We start from the raw sequence: 23,586 nt of genomic DNA on the forward strand, positions 1-23,586 counted from the left end.
TTATACTCATAAGACATTCTAAGCAAGTCAAATATAATATGTATAATCAATTATTCTACAATTCACATGGTGTTTGCTTGCTGCTGCCTTTTAAAATTTTTGTTTATTTATTTTTGCTGTACTGGGGATTGAATCCAGGGCCCCTCAGGTACTAGGCAAGTGTTCTACCACTAAGCTACATTTTCAGTGTTTTCTTCTTAGTCTGAATTTGATGTTAAGGCAAGTGAGTATATTACATATCTTTAAAATCTTTCTCTTTCTTAAAGATATCATTTTAATTGTTCTGCTCCAGTGCGTAGCTGCATAACTTCATAATGGCTTCTTCTATTTTTTAAGGTATTCTTCCTTAGCTAATCAGTGCATATTCATTAATCTATCTGATCCCAGTCGTGTTATAGACAATTCCTTCACCAGGAACACAAACACATTACCTTCTCCAGGGGGGTTATTTTCTTGTTTATCAAGTTAGGTACCTTGGATTCATTTCTACTTAATTGGACAATGATAATATTCTTTCACAAGGTGCAATTAACAAAAATAAATACTCTCTGTGGTTACTATCATCTGCTGTTTTGATTCCTATGGATACAAAATAAAAGGATAGGAGTACTTAAAGAGGCATTTTTTTCATGTCTTGGATTCCCATTTCTGAATGTGCAAGAAAATTGCCATCATAAAATTTCATATGTTGCTGATTGACCAACCATTAGATACATTTTACGTAAATAAACTTGCAAAGGACTGAAAAAAGTGGACTTTTAAAAATGTAGCCCTTAAGCTATAGTTGCATGCTCATCAGAGCAGCTAAGGAATTGGGGGATTCGCATATCACTGGTTGATAACAGACTCAATGAGCTGGGCTTTTGCTGGCCTGTACTTGTTATAATACATAGTAATCGCCCATAAGGCCATTTTTCTGCCCTGTATTTTTATGACTTTTAAAATCATGTTTTTAAACCAAAAATAGCAAGGCGAATAAGATGAGTGAGAGGCAGGTCACAAAGTTCTGTATAAAATTTAAGTATTAAAATGAAAGTTCCATAGCAATTTGATAAATACTGACCTCTTAACAAGATGCTTCTGGTAAATGAAGAGCTCTAATCATCCAGCCTAGTTTGATAAACCAGTAGGATGAAAGTAACTAAAGTTCCTGGGAAAGTAATCATCATGAAAAACATTTATCAAATTTGACTTATTCAGAAATGTTCATGAGTTAGATTTTTGGAGAACTTGGAAAATATCACTAAAGAAAATCAGTAAAAAATGTAACTGTAATTACTGAAGTATAGAATATATAAACAGGCCCAGGTTTACTTTATAATATACTTCTGTGGTTTTACTGATGTTGGTTGTTGTGTATACTCAGCTTTCACTCTTTCAGAACAAGGGTCAAATCTTCATTTGATTTTCCTCATCCAAGCTTTCATTTCATACACCATAATTAATGAGTTGTGGCCATTTTAATGGCTTTTTGGCTTTGTCTCAGAGCCTATAGAAATTAACAGCATTGTCTTGATTTATTTATTTTTGTTTGTGTAGTATTTCACCATGAATAAAACTCTTATATAGTCATTCTACTCTCTAAACTCTCATTAGATTCTAACAACTCATTGTATGTTTTCATAAGTTCAGTTTCCGTTATGTATCTTAAGCCATTGCCTTACCCTTGCTCACATCAAACTGTATCCTCCCCTATTAGCTGCTCCTGTTATGCTGTAATTAGACTCATACACTTCCTGTACTTGAACCCCATTTAAGCTTATGTTTCCTCACCTGGAAGAGCTTTAGATCATTTGCAAATCTGAAGGTTTCAGTGTATATATGTGTACTTCTTCTGCCAGATTATTCTTACACCTGGAGAGATCTCTTCTTCATTTCTGTAAATATAAAAAACCACTATTTCAAAGACCTGCAGAAACTTAATTTGCAATGGCTTTATTTTGATTACATTTTAAATATTTAAATAAAATAATTGCCTTTGTTTAGGTTATGTGGAGAAGCACCCTTCTTGGCAAACTCAGAAGAAACCCTTTTTGAGTTAATAAAAAAGGGAGAACTACATTTTGAAAATCCAATCTGGAATTCCGTCAGTGATTGTGGTAAGTATAGATTTGCTATTATTTACTAAAGCAAATATAATTATTATAAGAAAGTGGGCCAGTTGTAAAACTGCTTTACATCTCTAAATAGTCATAACATTTACTTTGGAAATAAATGCTAGTTACTTATAGAAATAGTGATATCTTCACTATGATTATTTATAATCAAAACTTCCCCAAGCCAGAAAATACATAGTAAAAATTGAAGACAAAATTTGGTGATCTCTAGCTGATTTTTACTATAGACCATTAAATGAGGTAGTTTATGCAATAAAACTTCACTTTAGGCTTTTTAAAAATGTATTAGGTATTTTTACTGATAATACTTGGAATCTTTCTCTTATATTATACAGACCTAATCCTAAATAAATTAGAAAATATATGACATTAATTGTAGTTAAGAGAAATAAAATTTTTCAGGACTTTTCCCTTATTTGCAGCTAAAAGTGTTTTGAAACAACTTCTGAAAGTAGATCCAGCTCACAGAATCACCGCTAAGGAACTACTAGATAACCAGTGGTTAACAGTAAGTTGTAATAATACTTTTTTTCTATTTCTGACATGGTGCCCTTGTTTGCATCTTTTCATTTGGCTTTGTAGTTTTGCATATACTCAAGTTAAAAAAGGTTGAGTCTTACTGGAAGTGGTGGCACTCTATTATAATCCCAGGGTCTTGGGAGGCTGAGGCGGGAGGATATCAAGTTCAAAGCCAGCCTAAGCAACTTAGTGAGGCCCTAAGTAACTCAGCAAGATCCTGTCTCAAAATAAAATACAAAAAAGGCAAATAAAATACAAAAAAAGGGCTTGAGGTCTGGGGTTGGTGCTCAGCAGTAGAGTGCTCACACTTGTTGAGACCCTGGGTTCGATTCTCAGCATCACATAAAAATAAATAAGTAAAATAAAGGTATTGTATCCAACTACAACTAAAAAAAATAAATATTTTTTTAAAAAGGGCTTGGGATGTGGCTCTGGGGTTAGTTAAGTGCCCTAGGGTTCAGTCTCCAATTATTAAATCTTGACACACTTCTGAATTGAGCATTTTCAAATTGTTAAAACTGTTACCATAGTTGTTCATATATATTTATAGGTGCTTAAATGAACTTTGCTCTGTTATTTGTCTTGAAGATATCATGCCCAGTAGAACAGAGTTGAGAAATGTTCATTATTGAAGCTGTGGAATATTGAAGCAGTCTCTGTAGTTCAGTAATATAAAGCAGTGGAACCATTCACCTCTCTTTTAACTCTTGGATATAAGGAATCTTCGGAGATTCAGAAAAGTGAAAGTCTCCAAACAGTGGATGTTATCTAGTTTTGAATCTTAAGTAATTGTTTTTTTACATATTGTTTTCCACCATTAGATTAAATACCTTGAGCATAGACCCAGTACCTCTCCTCAGTATCCTTGCTCCCAGAATATCAACCTGGCCATAGCAGGAATTTTGGAAGAAGCTGCTTCTTACCTCTCAGTTTTTCTTTTTCTTTTCTCTCTCTTCTCTTATAATAAGAATGCTGATGTTTAGCTGGAAACTTTGCTATCTAGTTAAGACTTTATACCCCAGTCTTCTTTGCTAATCATCATGATGGTCAGTGAGATGTGAAAGGAAATGGGTATATTTTCACTTTATATGGAGAGAGGATAGCATTGTTTATGCCCTTCCTGTTTCCTAGTTACTGGAATGATGATGTGGTGGCTGGAGTTTGAGTAGTCATTTCATTTAAAAAATTTATTTTAATTGGTGCAACTCAGTTATACAGAATGGTAGTTTTCGTTATGGCATATTTGCATATACTTAAAATCCATGGTTTTGGCAGTGGAAACAGATGATGGAAGGGAGCAAGGCAGTAAGTTCTGATCTCCTCACAACAAAGAAAGGAAAAGCAGAATTGAGAAAACTTTATTACAAGCTTATCTCTAGATTTGAGGAACCATGTAGAATAAAAGCAACATTTTTTTTTTTTTTTTGCTTTTCTTATCAGGTTGGCTCTGAAGTGATTATAGTAAATAAGGTTCAGTGGCATCTCTTAAAATGGGCTGATATTGGGATCAGCAGAGGAAACACATTGATTAAAGATATCACTACCTGGATATTTGCCTAGGGCTCTTAAGAGAAAGAAACTCACAAAATATTCCCATACTTAAAAAAAGTGAGAACTATACCAACAGATGGATAGACATACAAACAATATGGAAAAGCAAGGGAATATGTCATACCAAACAGCTCTTGATGCGTGAACAACTTGACTCCATCTAAATTCCATAGTGGAGGAATTTAGAAAGTTCATAGTTAAAATGTTCTATGAGTTAAATGATGATGTTAAGAGTGAAATCGGAGACAAAAATACATGAAGTAAAAGATCATTTCAATAAAGAGATAAAGATTCTGAAAAAGAACTAAATGGAAATCCTGGAAATGAAAGACTCAATAAACCAAATAAAGGCTGGGGTTGTGGCTCATTGGTGGAATACTTGCCTAATGTGTGTGAGGCACTGGGCTCTATCCTTAGCACCACATAAAAAATAAAAATAAAGGTATTGTGTCCATCTACAACTAAAAAAATATTTTAAAAAATAAGCCAAATAAAAATTCAATGCAAAGCATCACCACATCATTTTAAAGATAGATTTTTCAGACTCAAAGACAAAGTGTATAATCTTTTTAATTGTCAATGGACCTTTATTTTTATTTATTTATATGTGACTGAGAATTGAACTGAGTACCTCACATATGCAAGGCAAGTGCTGTACTACTGTGCTACAATTCCAGCCCTAAAGTGTATAATCTTGTAAATGAAGTTGACCATAAAGAAAAGATATTAAGAGACCATGAACAGAATATTCAAGAAATCTGGGATAATATTAAAAGCCTAAATTTAAGAATTATCAGGGGGAGATTAAGGCTCTGAAATACAAGCTAAAGGAATGCAAATCTTTTTTAAAATGTTTTTTATTTACAGGTTAAACAATGTCTTTATTTTATTTTTATGTGGTGCTGAGGATCAAACCCAGTGCCTCATGAATGGTAGGCAAGCACTCTACCTCTGGGTCACAACCCCAGCCCGTGCAAAATCTTTTTAATGAAATAATATCAGGAAAACTTCCAAATCTAAGAATGAAATGGAAATTCAAATACAAGAGGCATATAGGACTCCAAATATACAAAATCACAATATGCCAACACCAAGACACATTATAATGAAAATGCCTAACATACAGAGTAAGGATAGGATTTGTAGGGAGGGAGAGCATGGGAGGAAAATTACCCCATAGGGAATAGAGGTGGGAGGGAAAGGGAAGGAGAAGGGGAATAACAAGGATAGTGGAAGGAGACGGTCATCATTATACAAAATACATGTATGAAAATGTGAATTTGGTGTCAACATACCTTATATACAAACAGAGATATGATAAATTGTGGTATAAAGGTGAATTAAGAATTGTAATGCAAAAAAATAAGAGAGCTCATACATAATGGCATAATTTGGCATGAGCATACTTTATATACAGAGTTACAAAAAATTGTGCTGTGAATGGATAATTATGAATGCAATGCATTCAACTATTGTCATATATGTAAGAAATAAATAAAATAAAATAAAATTTACAAGAGAAAGATGGCTGGTCACATTTAGAGGTAAACTAGTACAAATTTCAACTGATTTCTCAACCCAGACCCTAAAAGACAGGAGGGCTTGGAATAATATAGACGAAACTCTGAAAGAAAATGGATGCCAGCCAAGAAGACTTTATCTAGAAAAATTAAGCTTCAGAATTGAAGATGAAATAAAAACATTCCAATATAAACAGAAGCTAACAGAATTTGTAACTAGAAAGCTTGTACTACAAAACATATTTGAAATATTTCACGAAGAAGAAATGAAAAATAAAAATGAAAACCAGCACAGGGAGGAACTACACTAGAATAGTCAATTAAAGGAAAATCAAGTCTGATTTAAACATTAGAAATAAATCAAAATGGCAGAAACTAAAAATCATCTCACAATAATAACTTTTTTTTGGTCTAAACTTTTTAATTAAAAAACAGATTGGTAGATTGGATTAAAAAACAAGACCCAACACTATGCTATCTACAAGAAACTCAACTCATAGGCAAAACATCCATAGACTGAAAGTGAAAGGATGGGAAAAGACATAACATTCACATGGGACTCAAAACCCAGCAGCAATAGCTATTCTTTTTTTTTTTTTAAAGAGAGAGTGAGAGAGGAGAGAGAGAGAGAGAGAGAGAGAGAGAGAGAGAGAGAGAGAGAGAGAGAGAGAATTTTTAATATTTATTTTCTAGTTCTCGGCGGACACAACATCTTTGTTGGTATGTGGTGCTGAGGATCGAACCCGGGCCGCACGCATGCCAGGCGAATGCGCTACCACTTGAGCCACATCCCCAGCCCCAGCAATAGCTATTCTTATATTAGATAAAGAGTGAACTGCAAGTCAAAATTAATCAGAAGAAACAAAAATTGTCACTTCATAATGCTTCAGGGAATCATATAACAAGAAGAGATAATGATTATAAATATTTATGCCCCAAATAATGAAACATACATAATTATGCCCCATACATGAAACAAATCCTTCTAAATATTAAGAATCAAATTGACCACATTACAATAATACTGGGTGACTTTAACATGCCTCTCTTACCACTGGATAAATCATCCAAATATAAAATAAGTTTCTACAGAACTAAATAATACAATTAATAATATGAACTTAATAGACATCTATAGACTATTTTATTCATCAATGACTGAATTCACTTTCTTCTGACCAGCACATGGAATATTTTCTATTACAGATCATATTTTAGGTCACAAGTCAAATCTTTGCAAATAGAAAAAAAATACATATAATGCCTTGCATTCTATCAGATCATAATGGGATGAAATTAGAAATCAATGATAAGATAAAAACCCAGTCTAATACCTGGGGATTAAATAATACACTTTTGAATGATGAGTGGATAGCAAAGAAATCAGGGGAGAAATTAAAAACTACTTAGAGGTAAATAAGAATAGTAATACAACATATCAAAATCTTTGGGACAATATAAAGGCAGATCTAAGAGGAAAGTTCATAGCATTGAGCTGATATGTTAAAAGAAAAGGAAAGAGAAAGAATAGAAAGATAACAAATAAATAATCTAATATTACATCTAAACACCCTATAAAAAGAAGAACAAACCAACATCAAAATCAGTAGAAGAGGGGCTGGGGTTGTGGCTCAGTGGTAGAGCACTCATCTAGCATGTGCAAGGCCCTGGGTTCAATCCTCAGCACCACATAAAAGTAAATAAAATAAAGGTATTGTGTTCAACTACTTCTAAAAAATATTTTTAAAAATCAGTAGAAGATAGGAAATCATTAAAATCAGAGCCTAAATCAATGAAATTGAGAGTAATAAAAAACAACACAAAAGATCAACAAAACAAAAAGCTGGTTTTGTGAAAGGATAAATAAGGTGGATAAAACTTTAACCAAACTAACCAAAAGAAAGAGGGAAAAAACTCAAATTAACCAAATTCAAGATGAAAAAGGAAGTATCACTGTAGATACTACTGAAATTCAGAGGATCATCAGAAACTATTTTGAAATTTACACTCCAATAAGCTAGAAAAGCTTGAGAATATTGACAAATTCCTAAAGACATATGATCTACCCAAATTGAACCAGGAGGATACAGAAAACTCAAACAGATCAATATCAAATAATAAAATTGAAGCCTTCTCCCCCCCCAAAAAAAGCCCAGGACTAGATGGATTCTCAGCTGAAATACTACCAGAACTTTTTTTTCAGAGATTGAACCCAGAGCCACTTAAACACTGAGCCAACTCATTTTATTTTTTTGAGACAAGGTCTCACTAAGTTGTTCAGGGCCTTGCTAAGTTGCTGAGGCTTGCTATGAACTTGTGCCTCCTGTCTTGGTCTCCCGAGCCACTGGTAATTTTTATTTTTTTACCTGACAGTAGAATATATTTTGACATATCAAATATACATGGAGTGTAACTTCCCATTTTTGTAGTTGTATATGCTGTGGGGTTACACTGGTTGTGTATTCATATATGAACATAGGAAATATCAATATAGCAATAGATGAAAAGAAATACATATATTTTTTAGAAGTAAAAATTACAGAATTTGGTGATTGATTAGATGAGCAATGAGGATAATATAGGAAACAAGAATTACATCCACAGTTTGCTCTAACAACTGTTGCACAGTGGGGCCATTTACTGAGGTGTGGAAGACTGCTTGACGGGGAACAAGTGTGGTAAATCAAGAGTTCTATATTAGAAATTGTAAGTTTAAAATACCTACATGGCATTCGAGTAGATATATCAAATAGTTAATTGAATATGTGAGTCTGGAACTGGAGAATTCTGAGCCAAAGATGTAAATTTGAGAATCATGAGTATGTAGATGCCATGTTAAGCCATTGGTCTGAAGAGATAAAATACAGATAGAGAAAGAGGCCCTAGCAACATGCTTTTAAACACTACAACATTTAGAAAAGATCCAGATAAGTTTAGGTTCTGTAAACATACAGTGTATTACTGTTTTAAATTCTCTAATTTTCCTTTGACAATTTTTGATCATTTCTTTGAATATCATATTTTTCTTTAAAGGCTAAAAAAATAGTCTTCACTCAAGAATGAATTATATCTGCCCTTTTTTGTGAATATGCTGATATCTCATAGGATTCTGTACAGTAATTATTTTTGGCCTACAGTAATTGTGCAAATGAGTTTGCAACTAGATAGATCATTGCAAAAATGTACTGAGTAGATTTAGTAGTAAAGGAAAATAAAGTTGTAAAACAGATGGTGTGTCTTAAAAATTTATCTCTTCTCTGCACCGCACAACATTCGGGTTTGGCCATTTAATTATTTGTTTTCTAATTAGTATAACTTTATTTCTGGCTTTGGTCATTTTTCCAGAAGTCTCCATTTTTGATCCTCCGTAACATTTGTCTCTATGAAGTCTTTGCCAAATGGATAGAGAAGCGACAGATATTGTGTACTATATTGGACTATAGTGAGGAGTTCAGTGTATGAAATTTAGAATACTGGCATTTTACAAACTTCTAAAAGACAAAACTTTTCTTCTTAACCACTTGAAGTCTTACTTCCTATAATTCATATCCTCTGTTTGAAATAATCAAAAGAAAACATGATCATTTTCTCAGTGCTTTACTGCTTTAGAATCAATCTATTTACACTGTCTTTTGCACTACCTACCACCTAACAACATGTTTTTCAAAGACCGTAGTAGGCAAAAAAAAAATTATCTATGGCTTAACTTGTGTATATTGTGTATTTTGAAACATTATATATCTGAAAAGTATTATGAGAAAAATAATTATTACTCTATCTATATTTAAGTGAATGGACTTTAAAGTAAACATATATTTTCATTCTGATTTCAAAAATTAAATGTTAGATGTAAGGAAAAACAGTAAAAAAAAAGTGCCTCTCCTGCAAAGGAAGAGTGTGATAATGACTACTGTTGCCAGGATTGTGTCTATTGTCCTATTGTGTCTCTTGTATCTGTTTCTTCCTTTTTTCCTCTTTACCATCAATAGTGATTCAGGAGATAATTGTTTCTTATTAGACAATTGCAATGACATCTTGGTATTTCTTCAGATCCTCTGGTGACAGGTAATACCAAAAATTTGTATTTTAAAACTAGTTTCTCAAGAATTTCTTATGCCCACTTACATTTTACAAACCATTGGTATAAGTTAAGAAAATTATTTTTAATCTATGCCTTATCATAAGATAGTCCCTAGTTTTGAGCTTTATTATTATTCATAGATTAAGTAAATCTTTCAACACTTTGTTATGCCTACCATATGTTAGGTCCTGTGCTTTGTAGTAAAATATAGTTAAAGATATATAAGACATAAAGAATTTACAATATTGCAAGGAAAACAAGCTATGCATAAGATACAATGCAAGGAAGAAAATGATAAATGACATAAGAAATTGCTAAATGGCTGGAGGTACAGAGGCAAGCAAGTGTGAAATCAGGAAGTTCAGTATGATTGACAGAAAACATGCTTGAAGGAAGGAGTGGGAAATGAGTCTACAAAAGGAAATAAAATTGTGAGGGGGCTTCAATCTCAGATTAAAGAGTTTTAGCTTCTTTCCAGAATTAAGAACAATTGTATTCTCTTCGAAATGAAAGAAATTATTTTTATAATGCATCCGTCTCACAGGTGACTTATTTGAAATAGGACAATAGTCATTTAAATGTCTATACAGATTTTAATAAGTATCTTTTGATTTTAATCCATCAGACATTATCAGAGTACAAAGATTAATAGTCCCTCTCCTTGAATAATTTACTGCAAGTTCCATTCTGCACTTTATAGTCATATTTTGCAAAGACACTTGTAATTGGGTGTAAGGCTGAATTTCACAATAGTCTTTCCTGATGTGTGAACAGGGCCCTTGTTCATTGATTTATAAAGTGTGTTCAAACTCTTATTATTATCATTATTATATTCTTAATTATATATACATTATGTATATATATATGAATATGCTGTTGAGAAGATATTCAGTGAAGCTTTTTAAAAAAATTATGTTAGGAAGAAGTTCATGAGCCAAGACACCTGGAGATTTATTTGATACTTAATTACTGATATATACTAAAAATACAACAGATATTTATTGAATAACTTCTTCATACTGTGGGGGACACAGGATCAGTTTGGACAGTCCCTGTGGTCAGGTTGCCCACAGTTTTAGTAAAAGGTTTAAAACAAAACCACAGGAAGAGGATGATAAATCTACACAAATATTTATGTAGCACTACTACTACTAAATTAAGAGAGCTATTATTCTTTTTAGGGAGTTATAAAAAAGTGCTTGAAAGTGAAGGTAATATGTGATCTGACTATAAAAAATAGGTAAGCATAGAAATTAGTTTTGGAGTTAGGATAAGAAGAAGGGGAATTCTAGATAGAAATAACTTCATAAAAGCTATGTAAAGACAGAAAAAACATGAAGTATATTCAGAGACTAGTTAGTACTTTTCTTTTTCTATACCTTTAGAAACCATGTAGGGGAGTAGTAGTTAAGCTGGAAAGGCAGGAAAGAGCTATTTTGCTCTTGGACATTGACTAAGACTTTATTTTACACTTGGCTCATATGGCAATGGTTTACTACTGCAAGTCACTGAAGTACCATGATCACAGCTGGGCTTATGTGAATTCCTCTTTTGTCCTTCTGACCTTGTAGGGTAGTGTGCGTGGACCTGGATGGTGCTTGTGGGCTATACCTGTGACTCCAGGATGAGAGAAGAACTCCTGCCTGAAATAGCTTAAAGCTGGAAGGGCCCTAGGAATAAATTTGAGTTGAAAAATCTCCAGGGAGCCATAAACATGTACACACAGTTAAGGAGTAGAAAACAGGGTCCTTAGTAAGGAGATGAACTAAGAGCCATATAAGGAACTTGGAACAGCAACTTGGGAACAAGTAGCATGTGCCTGAGACTTTTATAGGTCAACACCTTCAATTTGTGGGTTGGTGTGTGGATTGTGGGCCAGAACAGACAGAACTTCAAGAACAGTTTTCTAGCAACAGTGTATCATATAATCTTCTTGATGGCAAGCAGAATTTGGAGAACTGAAGTAGGACTGGGAGAAATGAAATAGGACTGGCTGAGACAAAGAAGATTGAACTAGGGTGATGAGTAGGAACAGAAAAGAGGAGAGAAATAAGACATTAAAAGAAAATTAACACAAATTGAAACTAAGTACAAGTGTTAGGTGAGAGAGAGAAAGGTGACTGGGAAAATGCTATAAGGTAAAATAAAGTTTAGAATTGCTGGTTTTGTAGATTGGGAAAAAATGATGTGTTTTTTGGAATAGTCTATTCAAAATTTTATGCTTTAGTTTTTCTGAAAATTAATTTTGAAAAATGGGGAGTCTCCCCAGATATTTTTAGTTTATACCTTAAAATTTTTAATAGACTTTAGAATAGGCAACCCCCAAATTTAAAAATCAACAAAATGAACATACTGAAAGAGAAAATAAGTATTACTAATATGAAACAAGAATATGAAATGCTAAAAAATAACCAAGTAGAACCATTTAGGTATAAAAATATAATAGTTGAAGTATAGAATGCAGTTATGTAGGTTATATAGTAAAATGGGTGCAGTTAAAGATCAGAGTGTAGAGTTTTATACAGGAGAGGGTAAAGAGATTAAAAATATAAGGAGTTAAGGAGTAGAAGCCAGGGTCCTTAACTTAAATTAAAGGTGATAAAAACCATATAAGAGCCTCAGAAAGAAAAATATAAAGGAGTAGAAGGAAATCTTTTAAGAAATTATAGAGATGAATTCATCAGATTTAAGGCAAGAAAAAAGATTTCAGATGTTTGGGGAGATGAGGAAAAACTGAGAGACATGACAAAATTTGAGAATATCAAAAATAAAGACACATTTTTAAAATATCCTAAAAAGAAAAAGCAAATCATATCAAACAGAACAATCACATTGCAGCAGTATTGGATGCAAGATTGACTGTAAAATTTTAAGTATATTAAAGGAAAAAGAGGTGCAGTGGTGCACAAAATTATATATATATCCAAACTACTTGGAAGGCTGCGGCAAGAGGACTGCAAGTTCAAGGCTCAGCTGGCAACTTAGTGAGACTCTGTCTCAAATTTAAAAAAAAAAAAAAAAAGTGGGGTAGGAATGTAGCTCAGAAGTAGAGCTACCCTGGGTTCAATTCTTGGTATGAAAAAAAAAAAAGAAAGAAATTGTCATTTGTATGAAAGAGAATGATAAAAATATTTTCAAATGTACATAGTCTCAGAGGGTTTACTACTTGAGTCTAACACTTTAAAACACCTGATGAAAGAAGTACTTAAATAAATCCAGGAGATGCTACATAGAGTTATGTGTAGCAATAGTCATTAAATACCTTGGTTGGCTTTCTTGGTATCTTCTTGAGTAAGAAGAAAAAGTATATTCATAATAACCTACAATTAAAATTTGAGGTAATATCTATATGATGGGCATTGGGAAGGGAGCAAGAACAAAGGTACATGAAAGTGTGCTAAAAGAGAATATATAGATATCAGATTTTTAAAGTAGGAAAGAATTTAAAAAACATATAATGGGAGGAATGAATTGAAATAATAAATTTACATGGTTGAAACAAGTCCAAATATAGAAATGATTACAAGTAAATGGACAAAAATATCTGTTTAAAGATATATTGTCAAATTGAATATTTAAAAATCTGGCTATTTACAAGAAACATGTTTGAAACATAAAGGCATGGAATGTTGAAACACAGAATGTAGCTGAATATAGCTGAATTAATATTAAGTACATTTGACAAATCATCATTGAGAAATCTCACTTTATAATAATTATGAAAGTCCAACTGATTATTATCATTCCATACTTAAAGTTTGTCTTCAACCATAAATACAGTTAATATCATTAAATCCTTAACAATATATTCAGATGTACTCAACAATGTATTCAGATGCTTAACAATCCACCTACACATCAGATTAATTTAGAATTGCCCCATAGCTCTGCATACACTTGAAATTGTCATTTTAGTTAAAAAGCAATCCAAACTTCTTACTCAAATTTTATTTAACAGTGTGAACTAGGATAAAAATCAATACTTGCCTAATTAAGCAGGAGCCATTTGAACATGTATTCATGTATTTCTTGGCATATTAAGTGGGATATTATGTTCAGTAAAGTTAATACAAAATGGTCAGTTTGGGTCTGATATAGTCATATCTGTGATTAAAAAAATACAATTAGACAATTAAAATCAAAATGATCACATTATATGTAAATATTCCAAACAAGAGCTTTCAAATCAAGTATCTGTATTCTTAGACATACTTCTTAACTACACAGTGGCATTTAGATTTTGTTTTTACCTAGGCATTTTTATAGACTTATCATTAGCACTGGACATGCAACTTGGGCAACTTCTTTCATTTTTTTCAATCCCCTATCAGTTTGAAAGAAAAGGGGTCTTTAGCTTTTCAGGAAATTGCTCTATATAGTGTCCTTGGCACAATCATACTGCATTGTTCTTTCAAGACAATATTTCCACTTTAAACTTTGACATATTATTACTGATATTATTCAAAAGGTGTGAGCCATGGCAGGATTGGGAGTGTGATTCCTTGGACATCGGAAGGCTTGTGTTTATTCATCATTGTAATTTTCCCATGTGACTATCATTTATTTGGGAGTATATAATACTAAAAGACATAGGAATCTTTTCAATCATCTAAGCTATTTATAACACCAAAATTTATTGTCTATATTAGGGAAATACACATTCTTCAATGAGGCCTACCAATGTATTAGAATTGATGAAAGAATGGAAAAATAACCCAGAAACCGATGAAGATGATGAGACAGCTGAGAAGAATAACTCATCTCTTCAAGAAAAGTTGGAAAGTTCCCAGCTCAGGGAAAATATCCAGGATGTCAATAATACTTCAGATGTAAAGAATCAAAAACAGGTAGGAAAAACTAGCAAAACAAGTAATAGAAAAATTGTTTCATTTCTCCAAACTATAAAATTCTCTTACAATTCTGGGAACATTTTTGTATTTTTCAATGTCTTTTAAATATTTTTGTTTTTTTAGATACACATGGCAGTAGAGTGTATTTTGACATATTATACATACATACTAATTCTAATTAGGATCTCATTCTTGTGGTTGTACATGATGTAGTTTCACTGGTCATGTGTCATATATGAACATCTCAGTGTAGTTTTAATTTGCATTTCTCTAATTTCTAGAGACATGAACATTTTCATATATTTCTTCTTTTGTGAAGTGTCTGTTCAGTTCCTTTGCCCATTTATTGATTGAGTTGTTTGTATTTTTGGTGCTAATTTTTTTGAGTTCTTTATATAACTTAGAAATTATTTCTCTGTCTGTGGTACAGTTGGCAAAGATTTGCTTCCATTCTGTAGGTTCTCTGTTAACATTCTTGATTGATTGTTTCCTTTGCTCTGAAGAAGTTTTCAAATTTGATACCATCTCATTTATTGATTATTGATTTTACTTCTTGTGCTTTAGGATCTTGATCTTGTTAAGGATATAAGTTTCTACATTTTCTTCTAGTATGTTTGGGGTTTCTGGTATAACTTCTAGGTCTTTGATCCACTTTGAATTGAGTTTTGTGCATGATGAGATGGATTAATTTCATTCCACTACATACGGATTGCCAGTTTTCCATGCACCATTTGTTGAAGAGGCTTTTTCTCCAATGTCTGTTTTTGGCCCCTTTATCAAGTATGAGGTAACTGTATCTTTGTGAGTTTGTCTCTCTTCTATTTTGTTCTATTGGTCTTCTTGCCTGCTTTGGTGCCAATACCATGCTTTTTCTGTTACTATAGCTCTGTAGTATAATTTAAGGTCTGGGATTGTGATTCACCCTGTTTCACCTTTCTTACTATGGGCTGATTTGGCAATTCTGGGTGTCTTATTTTTCCAGATGAATTTCATGACTGCTTTTTCCATTTCTATGAAGAATATTATTGGAATGTTGATAGGAATTGTGTTGAATCTGTATAGTGCTTTTGGTAGTATGGCCATTTTGATAATATTAATTCTGCCTATCCAAGAACATGGGAGGTCTTTCCATCTTCTAAGTTCCTCCTCTAATTCTTTCTTCAGTATTCTGTAGTTTTCATTGTAGAGGTCCCTCGCCTCTTTTATTAGATTGATTTACAAATATTTTATTTTTCTTTTTGGAAGCTATTGTGAATGTGATGGTCTTCCTAGTTTCTTTTTCAGCTTGATTATCCTTGCAATATAGGAATACAGTTGATTTTTGGGTGTTAATTTTCTATTCTGTTACATTGCTGAATTTATTTATGAGTTCTAGAAGGTTTGAATAGAGTTTTTTGGGTCTTCTAACTGTAGGATTATGTTGTCAACAAACAGAGATACTTTGAGCTCTTCTTTTCCTATTTTTATCCCTTTAATTTATTTCTTTTGCCAAATTGCTCTGGCTAGAGTTTCAAGGACTATGTGAAACCGGGCATCTTTGTATTGTTCTGTTTTTATGGAGAATTCTTTTAATTTTCCTCCATTAGAATAATGTTTGCCTTGGGTTTGTCATAAATAACTTTTACAGTGATGAGGAATGTTCCTTCTATCCCTATTTTTCCTAGTGTTTTAAATGAGTGGAAGCTGTATTTGTCAAAATGCTTTTTCTGCATCTATTGATATAATCATGTGATTCTTGTTTTTAAATATATTTATGTGATGAGTTAATATTGTTGATTTCCACATATTGAACCAACCTTGTATTCCTGGAATGAAATCCACTTGATCATGGTACACTGTCTTTTAAATTTATTTTTGTATGTGATTTGCCAATATTTTTACTAATAATTTTTGCATCTATGTTTATCTATTATATTGGTTTGAAGTTTTGTTTCTTTGATATGTCCTTGTCTGGTTTTGGTATGAGAGTGATACTAGCTTCATAGAATGTGTTTGGAAGAGTTCCCTCCTTTTCTATTCCATGGAATAATTTGAAGAGAATTGGTATTAGTTCTTCTTTAAAGGTCTGGTAGAACTCTGCTGAGAGTTCATACAATCTGGGGCTTTTCTTTTTGGTAGGCTTTTGATGGCTGCTTCAATTTCTTACTTGAAATTGGTTTGTTTAACTTTTTATACCCTCTTGGTTTGACATGTCTCTAGGAATTTGTTAATATCTTCAAGATTTTCTATTTTATTAGAGTATATATTTTCAAAATAATTTCTGATTATTCTCTGTATTTCAGTAGTATCTGTAGTGATATTTCTTTTTTCATCTTAGATTTTAACAATTTAAGCTTTTTCTCTTTTTCTTTTGGTTAGTTTGGTTAATGGTAAATTTATCAATTTTGTTAATTTTTTTTCAAAGAACTAACTTTTTGTATCATTAATTTTAAAAATATTTTTAATTGTAGATGTATACAAACCTGTATTTTTTTATTTTTATTTAGTGCTGAGGATTGATCTCAGTGCCTCACATGAGCTAGGCAAATGCCCTACCACTGAGCTACAACCCCAGCTGCTGTATTATTGATTTAAATTTTTTTTTAATCTTGATTTCATTGATTTTGGCTCTGGTTTTAATTATTTCCTGTGTTCTATTGATTTTGGATTGGTTTATTCCTCTTTGTATAGGATCTTGAGATGTAATGTTAGGTTATTTATTAGGTATTTTTCTGTTCTTTTAATGAATGAGCTCAATATAATGAACTTTCCTCTTAGAACCACATTCGTAGCATCCCAGAAATTTTGATAAGTTATATCTCTATTCTAATTTGGTTCTAAGTATTTTTTTAATTTTATTTTTTAAATTATATTTTTATTTTATTTTTTAAAATATTTTATTTTATTTTATTTTTTATTCACTCCTGATTTCTTCTGCTGTCTTTATTCAATGGTGAATTTTTTGGTCTCCATGTGTTAGAGTAGTTTTTATTTTTTGCCTTATTGTAGATTTTTAATTTCATTCCATTATGATCTGATAGAATGCAGGGTATTGTCCTGCTAAGAATTTCTTTGTGGCCTGTGATGTGATCTAATTTAGAAAATATTCCATGTGCTGCTGAAAAGAAAGGGTTTTCATTCATTGATGGATGAAATACTGTATGTAAGTCTATTAAGTCTAAACTATTAATTGTATTTTTAAGTCCTGTAGCTTCCTTATTAAGTTTTTGTTTAGAAGATCTATTTAGTGATGAAAGAGGCATGTTAAAGTCACACAGTATTATTGTGTTGAGGTCTAATTCTGAATTTTGAGAAGGGTTTGTTTGATGTATATAGGTGCTCCATTATTTGGAGCATAAATATTTATGATTGCTATTTCCTATTGTTGTATTATTCCCTTAAGCAGTATAAAATGATCTTCTTGGTTTCTTCTGCTTAATTTTGGCTTTAGTCTACTTTATCTGATATGAGGATAGGATAGAAACCTTTGCTTATTTACTAGATCCATGTGAGTGACATGTTTTTTCCCCATCCTTTTATCTTCAATCTGTGGATGCCTTTTCCTATGAGGTGAGTCTCTTGGAGACAGCATATTGTTGGGTCTTGTTTTTTAATCCAGTATGCCAGTCTATGTCTGTGTATGTGTGTGTGGGTGTATATGTACATGTACCAGGGGTTGAACTCAGGGGCACTTGACCACTGAGCCACATCCCCAGCCCTATTTTGTATTTTATTTACAGACAGGGTCTCACAGAGTTGCTTAACTTTTCCTAAGGCTGGCTTTGAACTTGCAATCCTCTTGCTCAGCATTCTGAGCTGCTGGGATTACAGGTATTGTACCAGTGTGCCCAGCAGCCTATGTCTTTTGATTGATGAGTTTAGTTCATTAGCATTCAGTGTTATTATTAAGAGATGATTTTTATTTCCTGTCATTTGGATTTATTTTTAGTTTTTACATTGAATTGATTTTCCTTTGCTTGACTATTCTTCTAGTGTAGTTTCTCCCTTATGCTGGTTTTAATTCTTATTCTCCATTTCTTCTTCATGAAATACTTTATTGAATATGTATTGTAGACAGGCTTCCTAGTTGTGAATTCTTTTAACTTTTGTTTATCATGAAAGGTTTATTCTGTCTTCAGTTATGAAGCTTAATTTTGCTGAAAATAGTATTCTTGGCATCCATTTTCTTTTAGAGCTTGGTATTATTCTAAGACCCTCCTTGTATTTCATTGAAAAGATTATACATTCCTTTAGTTTGTACTTCAGAGCCTTCATCTATCCCTATAAAGATTTCGTGAAAGTACTGTTCATGGTCTCTTAAGATTTTTTCTCCACAAATTTATTTTCAAGATTATATACTTTGTCATCATTGCCTGAAACTCTCTATCTTCCAAACAATCTAATCTATTGATGATATTTTCCACAGAATTTTTATCCTTTATTTTATTTATTTTTATGTGGTGCTCAGGATCAAACCCTGTGCCTCACATATGCCAGACAAATGCTCTACCACTGAGCCCCAGCTCCAGCCACTCCACTGCATTTTTAATTTGTTTTATTGACTTTTTTTCATTTTGAGGATTTCTTGATTTATTCTTCCACAATCAGGAAACATTCTTCTTCAGGATCTCTATCTTCATATTGAAATGATCTTTTACTTCTTGTGTTTTCTTTCTGATTTTACTCTTTACATCATCTTTTACCTTATAACACTTCAGATGAACAGGATGAAAAACAGGTAGGAAGAACCAGCAAAACCATAAAAAACAATTGTTTATTTCTCCAAACTCTAAAATACTCTCACAATGCTGGAAACAACTTCAACTACTACTACTACTACTCTACTACTTCTTCCTCCTCCCCCTGCCACCTCCTCCTTTCCCCCCCACTTCTTCCTTTTCCCCCTCCTCCTTCTTCTTCTCTTCCTTTTCTCCTCCTCCTCTTCTTCCTTCTCTGCACTATCTATTTTGTTTTTAGTTTGTAATGAAGGATCTGCATTATATAGCAAATAAAGCTCTTTCTGCTTTGGGGCTATAATGATTTAGTGATGTGCTCTACATGTTTAAGATCAGTGATTATATATCAGGGATCTGCAAACCTTTTTCTGTAAGGGAACAAATAAAGATTGTGCATTCCTAACTGAAAATTCAGCCATTCCTGATAAGGGCTTCTCAACCTGTAGTAAATGTTTTAGGCTTTATGAACCATATTAGTCCATCATAACTACTCAACTCTGATAGAACAGCATGAAGAATACCATACACAACAAATGAATAAGCATGACCATGTTCTACTAATCTTTTGCTTATTTATTTATTTAATTTATTTGTTTTTAACAAAACAGATAGTTTGACAGATTTGGCCAATGTGTCCAAATTAATACTTTTTTACTTTTTACAGGTTATAGAATTTGGAATTAGCTTGTATATAACCTAGAAAATTAATGTATCATCCGTTATTTGTGTTTAATTTTATGACAACCAAACTTCTCTGTGTAGATTAATCACACTAATTTTACTTTATTAGATGTGAATACATTTTTATTCCTTTTGATAAATAGAGCTTTACTATTATTTTTATTAATTTTAGATTGTGGTCTACTAACTGGGTATCCAAATGTGCCCCAAATGCCACACTCCAGCCCTTTTTTCTTTGTTTGTGGAAATTTTTTTCTGTGTATGCTTATTTTCCAACCATCTTACTTAAACGTGTATTCTGCCAGTGGGGGTTATGGTCACCTAGGACAGCCCAGACTTCTTGTGAGCAGTCACTCCTTTTCAATGTTTTTGCAGGCTGTTAATAGGCAGAGTATAGAGAGGTACTGACAGGGATCCTGAACCAGACCCAGGAAAGTGGAATACTGCTTGCCCATATTCTTCCATGTTAAGTGTCCTGTCAGTAACATGCAGAAGGGGTCCTGGAGAGTGATTGTTTTATTTACTTGTTGAGCACTTCTTCATCTATACTAGATAGTAAATGTCTAGATATCAAGCTTAACATAATATTTGAATTTTAAAAAAACTGATCATTTTTTATACCAGCAAATCTCCTGCCATATAATTATTGCTGCTAGTTGATCAAAACCTACTAGAGTATCAAAGATGCATTTGTATTTCATGAATTTCTTCTTAAATATTTCTTCTCATTTTCCCTCTTCTGTCTCCTTTCACCTTTCCCTCTCCTCCTCCTTCTAACCTTCTTTTCAATTCCTATATTTTCTTCCATAATTTTAACACAATAAACATGGATCCAAAATGGAAAAAAATTACCATAATATAAACATAAGTCTATTGAATTCCCTTCCTCTTATCTAGTCTGACAAGAATCCTGCATTGCATAGCAGATGTATTTATTTTATATTATTTTAAAAAATGATATCCTAAAATCCCATATTTGCATTTCTTATTGAACACAGTTTGAATATTTCTCTATTGGCTGATTTAGCAACATATATATAAATATACATACTCTTAACATATGTACTATATATACTCATATTTGTACACATGCATATACATATTTGTGCATCCATATATACAAATACTTGTATACACACTATTTGTAGTCTTGGATTATATTTATCACTGAGTCTGACAATGGAAAAGGAGATGGAAGACAATTTGGACCATTGCTTTCTTACACCTCCTTCCTAACTTTCCCTCAGACTTCTGGCATATCACAAAATAATATGAGATATGCTGTTCTCAGCTACTTCAACTGGGGAACAAGAGAATTGGAATTTGAGTTATTTATGGATGCTAGAAATGTAAACAGTATGTCAAAAATTTAAGAATGTAAAACAGATATTTTATGAATATAGGTTGGAAACTTAAGAATATAAAATTCCAAGAAAGTAGATCTCATCAATAGGTCTAACTTTTTCATAGTCAGGCCTCACCAGTGTGGAAGAGTCTGATCTATAGGTAGCAAACTCAATCAGACTTTGAAAAACTGCTTGTTATAAATGGTATATCAGAAATTCCTGTAAGATGGTATTTGCCTTCTTGTCCTCTAAGGAACTTTCCCATGCTTAGGTTTTAGGAGCAGCACTCTAACTTGTCTCTGAAAAGTGATGCATCTTAAAAGAAACAGACTTTTCATGTGTTTAATCATATTGCTTTGTATGCATTTTTATAAATATATTATTTTGTTAATTGTAGTGAAGTTACATTTATGTTAATAAATTACTTCTGTTCTTTCAAACCTTTATCAGCAATAAATTTTTGTTCATTTATTTTATAAAAAATTTTAGAATGAGTGATATCACCAAGATGGCTGACTAGGAGATATCAGCATTCCCCTAGCCTGATAGATCAACTAGCAGCTATCCACAGAAACTAACCCCTTGGTGAGAGCTCCACTTCGAAATAAGATGGAGTCACCTGAGTGTTCTGCAGAACTGAGTAAAAAATCTGCATTGATAGAGCAGAAAAAAAATAGTCTTGCTTGAACTATATCCTCCTTCAACCCTTCCCAAGGAAACACAATGCCACACAGAGAGAAATCCCCCAGGTCCACAGCTCCTACAAAGGGAAAAATAGAATAGGAGTAGCAGACACTAGGCTTTGCTAGCAGTCTGAAACACTCCTGAGAAGCTCAGTGTGTTCTTAGTTCAGGGAACCTTTTGGGAAACTGAACAGCTAGAACAAGCAGGGCCAGATAGAACCAAAGAGAGAAGGAGGGCCCACAGAGACCATCACACTGTTTTTTAGTAAAAGCACAGCACACCTGTCAGCAGTGACACTCAATCAGAGATACCAGGTAATAATATAACCCATCAGCAAAGGCAGTCAGTCTGGTCTCTCCTAAAGGGAGTGCTATGTGGCTTGACTCCCCAAATGGCCAACCTCTAGGCATAGCCTTACTCAATAATCCAAGGCTACTCAGGAAGGGAAAAGACCCACAGCAAATCCCCAAATCTACAGGCCTCACTTGGGAGTTTACAGAGTGCTTCCAGTGGCCACAAAGATAACCTTCAGACTCTGCCAAGATTGAAATAAGAGCAAAGCTGAAAATAACAAAAAAACAGTTTTGCCACCCCTGGGAGTTTAAACAGCACTTTTTGCAGCTTTAAGGACACTTCAGATCCCACCCAGAGAGGGATATTACCAAGGCTGTGAATTAGAACCACTAACAGGCACTGGTTCTGCCACATCTGGGAGTTTAAACAGTACTCATTGGTACACCTACAGACCCCACCCAGGGAGGAACAAGAACAGTGCAATGCAAAGAAACACACACTGTAGCCCTACTGGATTAGTGGCAATTGCAGGGCCCACTCAGAAGCTCAGCCTAACTGCAGAATATAGCCGATGGTCTTGCCTGATAGAACAAAGCCAGCTGCCACACTGAATTCAGAGCAAAGGCAGAAGCCTAGCCACCTAGAGAACCTGAAATCAAGCTCTGCTGGCCCGAGGACTTTACTAGTTGGTCTAGACAAAATCATAGGCTAGTATAAACAGCTAAGGTCTATCATTTCTTAAGATAGTTTTCTCTGAATATGCTTAAACATCAATGTAAGGACATAAGAGTTACAAAAGTTCAACAATGGACCCCAGAGAAAGGGATATTTACAAAGTGTCAGAAAAAAATTTCAGGATAATTTTTTTAAAATTCAGTGTACTCCAAGAACATACAGATAAAAAATAAATAAATAAATAAAACTTGGAAAATTACATGAACAAAATGAAAAGTTTGACAAAAAAATAGAAATTTTTTAAAATCCTAAGATTAATAATACTGGGCTGGGGTTGTGGCTCAGCAGTAGCACACTTCCCTGGCATGTGTGAGGCACTGGGTTTGATTCTCAGCACTGCATATAAATGAATAAAATAAAGGTTTGTCAACAACTTAAAAAAAAAGAATAATAATACAATGACTAAACTGAAAAATGCAATAGAAAGCTTCAATAACTAGCTTGATTCAATAACTAGCTTCCCAAGTGGAAGGATCAGTGAGCTTGAAGACAG

The 23,586-nt window shown here is 33.0% G+C and overlaps 1 protein-coding gene across 2 annotated transcripts in view; it reads left to right on the forward strand.

Annotated features, from left to right (window-relative positions):
• Window positions 1-23,586, forward strand: part of Stk33 (serine/threonine kinase 33) — a 169,907-nt gene that overhangs the window by 124,682 nt on the left and 21,639 nt on the right. For both annotated transcript variants that reach the window (XM_040284801.2, XM_021727408.3), the window contains exons 10-12: window positions 1,987-2,099; window positions 2,540-2,625; window positions 14,438-14,635. In XM_040284801.2, coding sequence (XP_040140735.1) covers window positions 1,987-2,099; window positions 2,540-2,625; window positions 14,438-14,635 — 397 coding nt within the window. The remainder of the gene's footprint in view (window positions 1-1,986; window positions 2,100-2,539; window positions 2,626-14,437; window positions 14,636-23,586) is intronic.

Source organism: Ictidomys tridecemlineatus, chromosome 4 (genome assembly GCF_052094955.1).
Source record: "Ictidomys tridecemlineatus isolate mIctTri1 chromosome 4, mIctTri1.hap1, whole genome shotgun sequence".
Lineage (NCBI taxonomy): Eukaryota > Metazoa > Chordata > Mammalia > Rodentia > Sciuridae > Ictidomys > Ictidomys tridecemlineatus.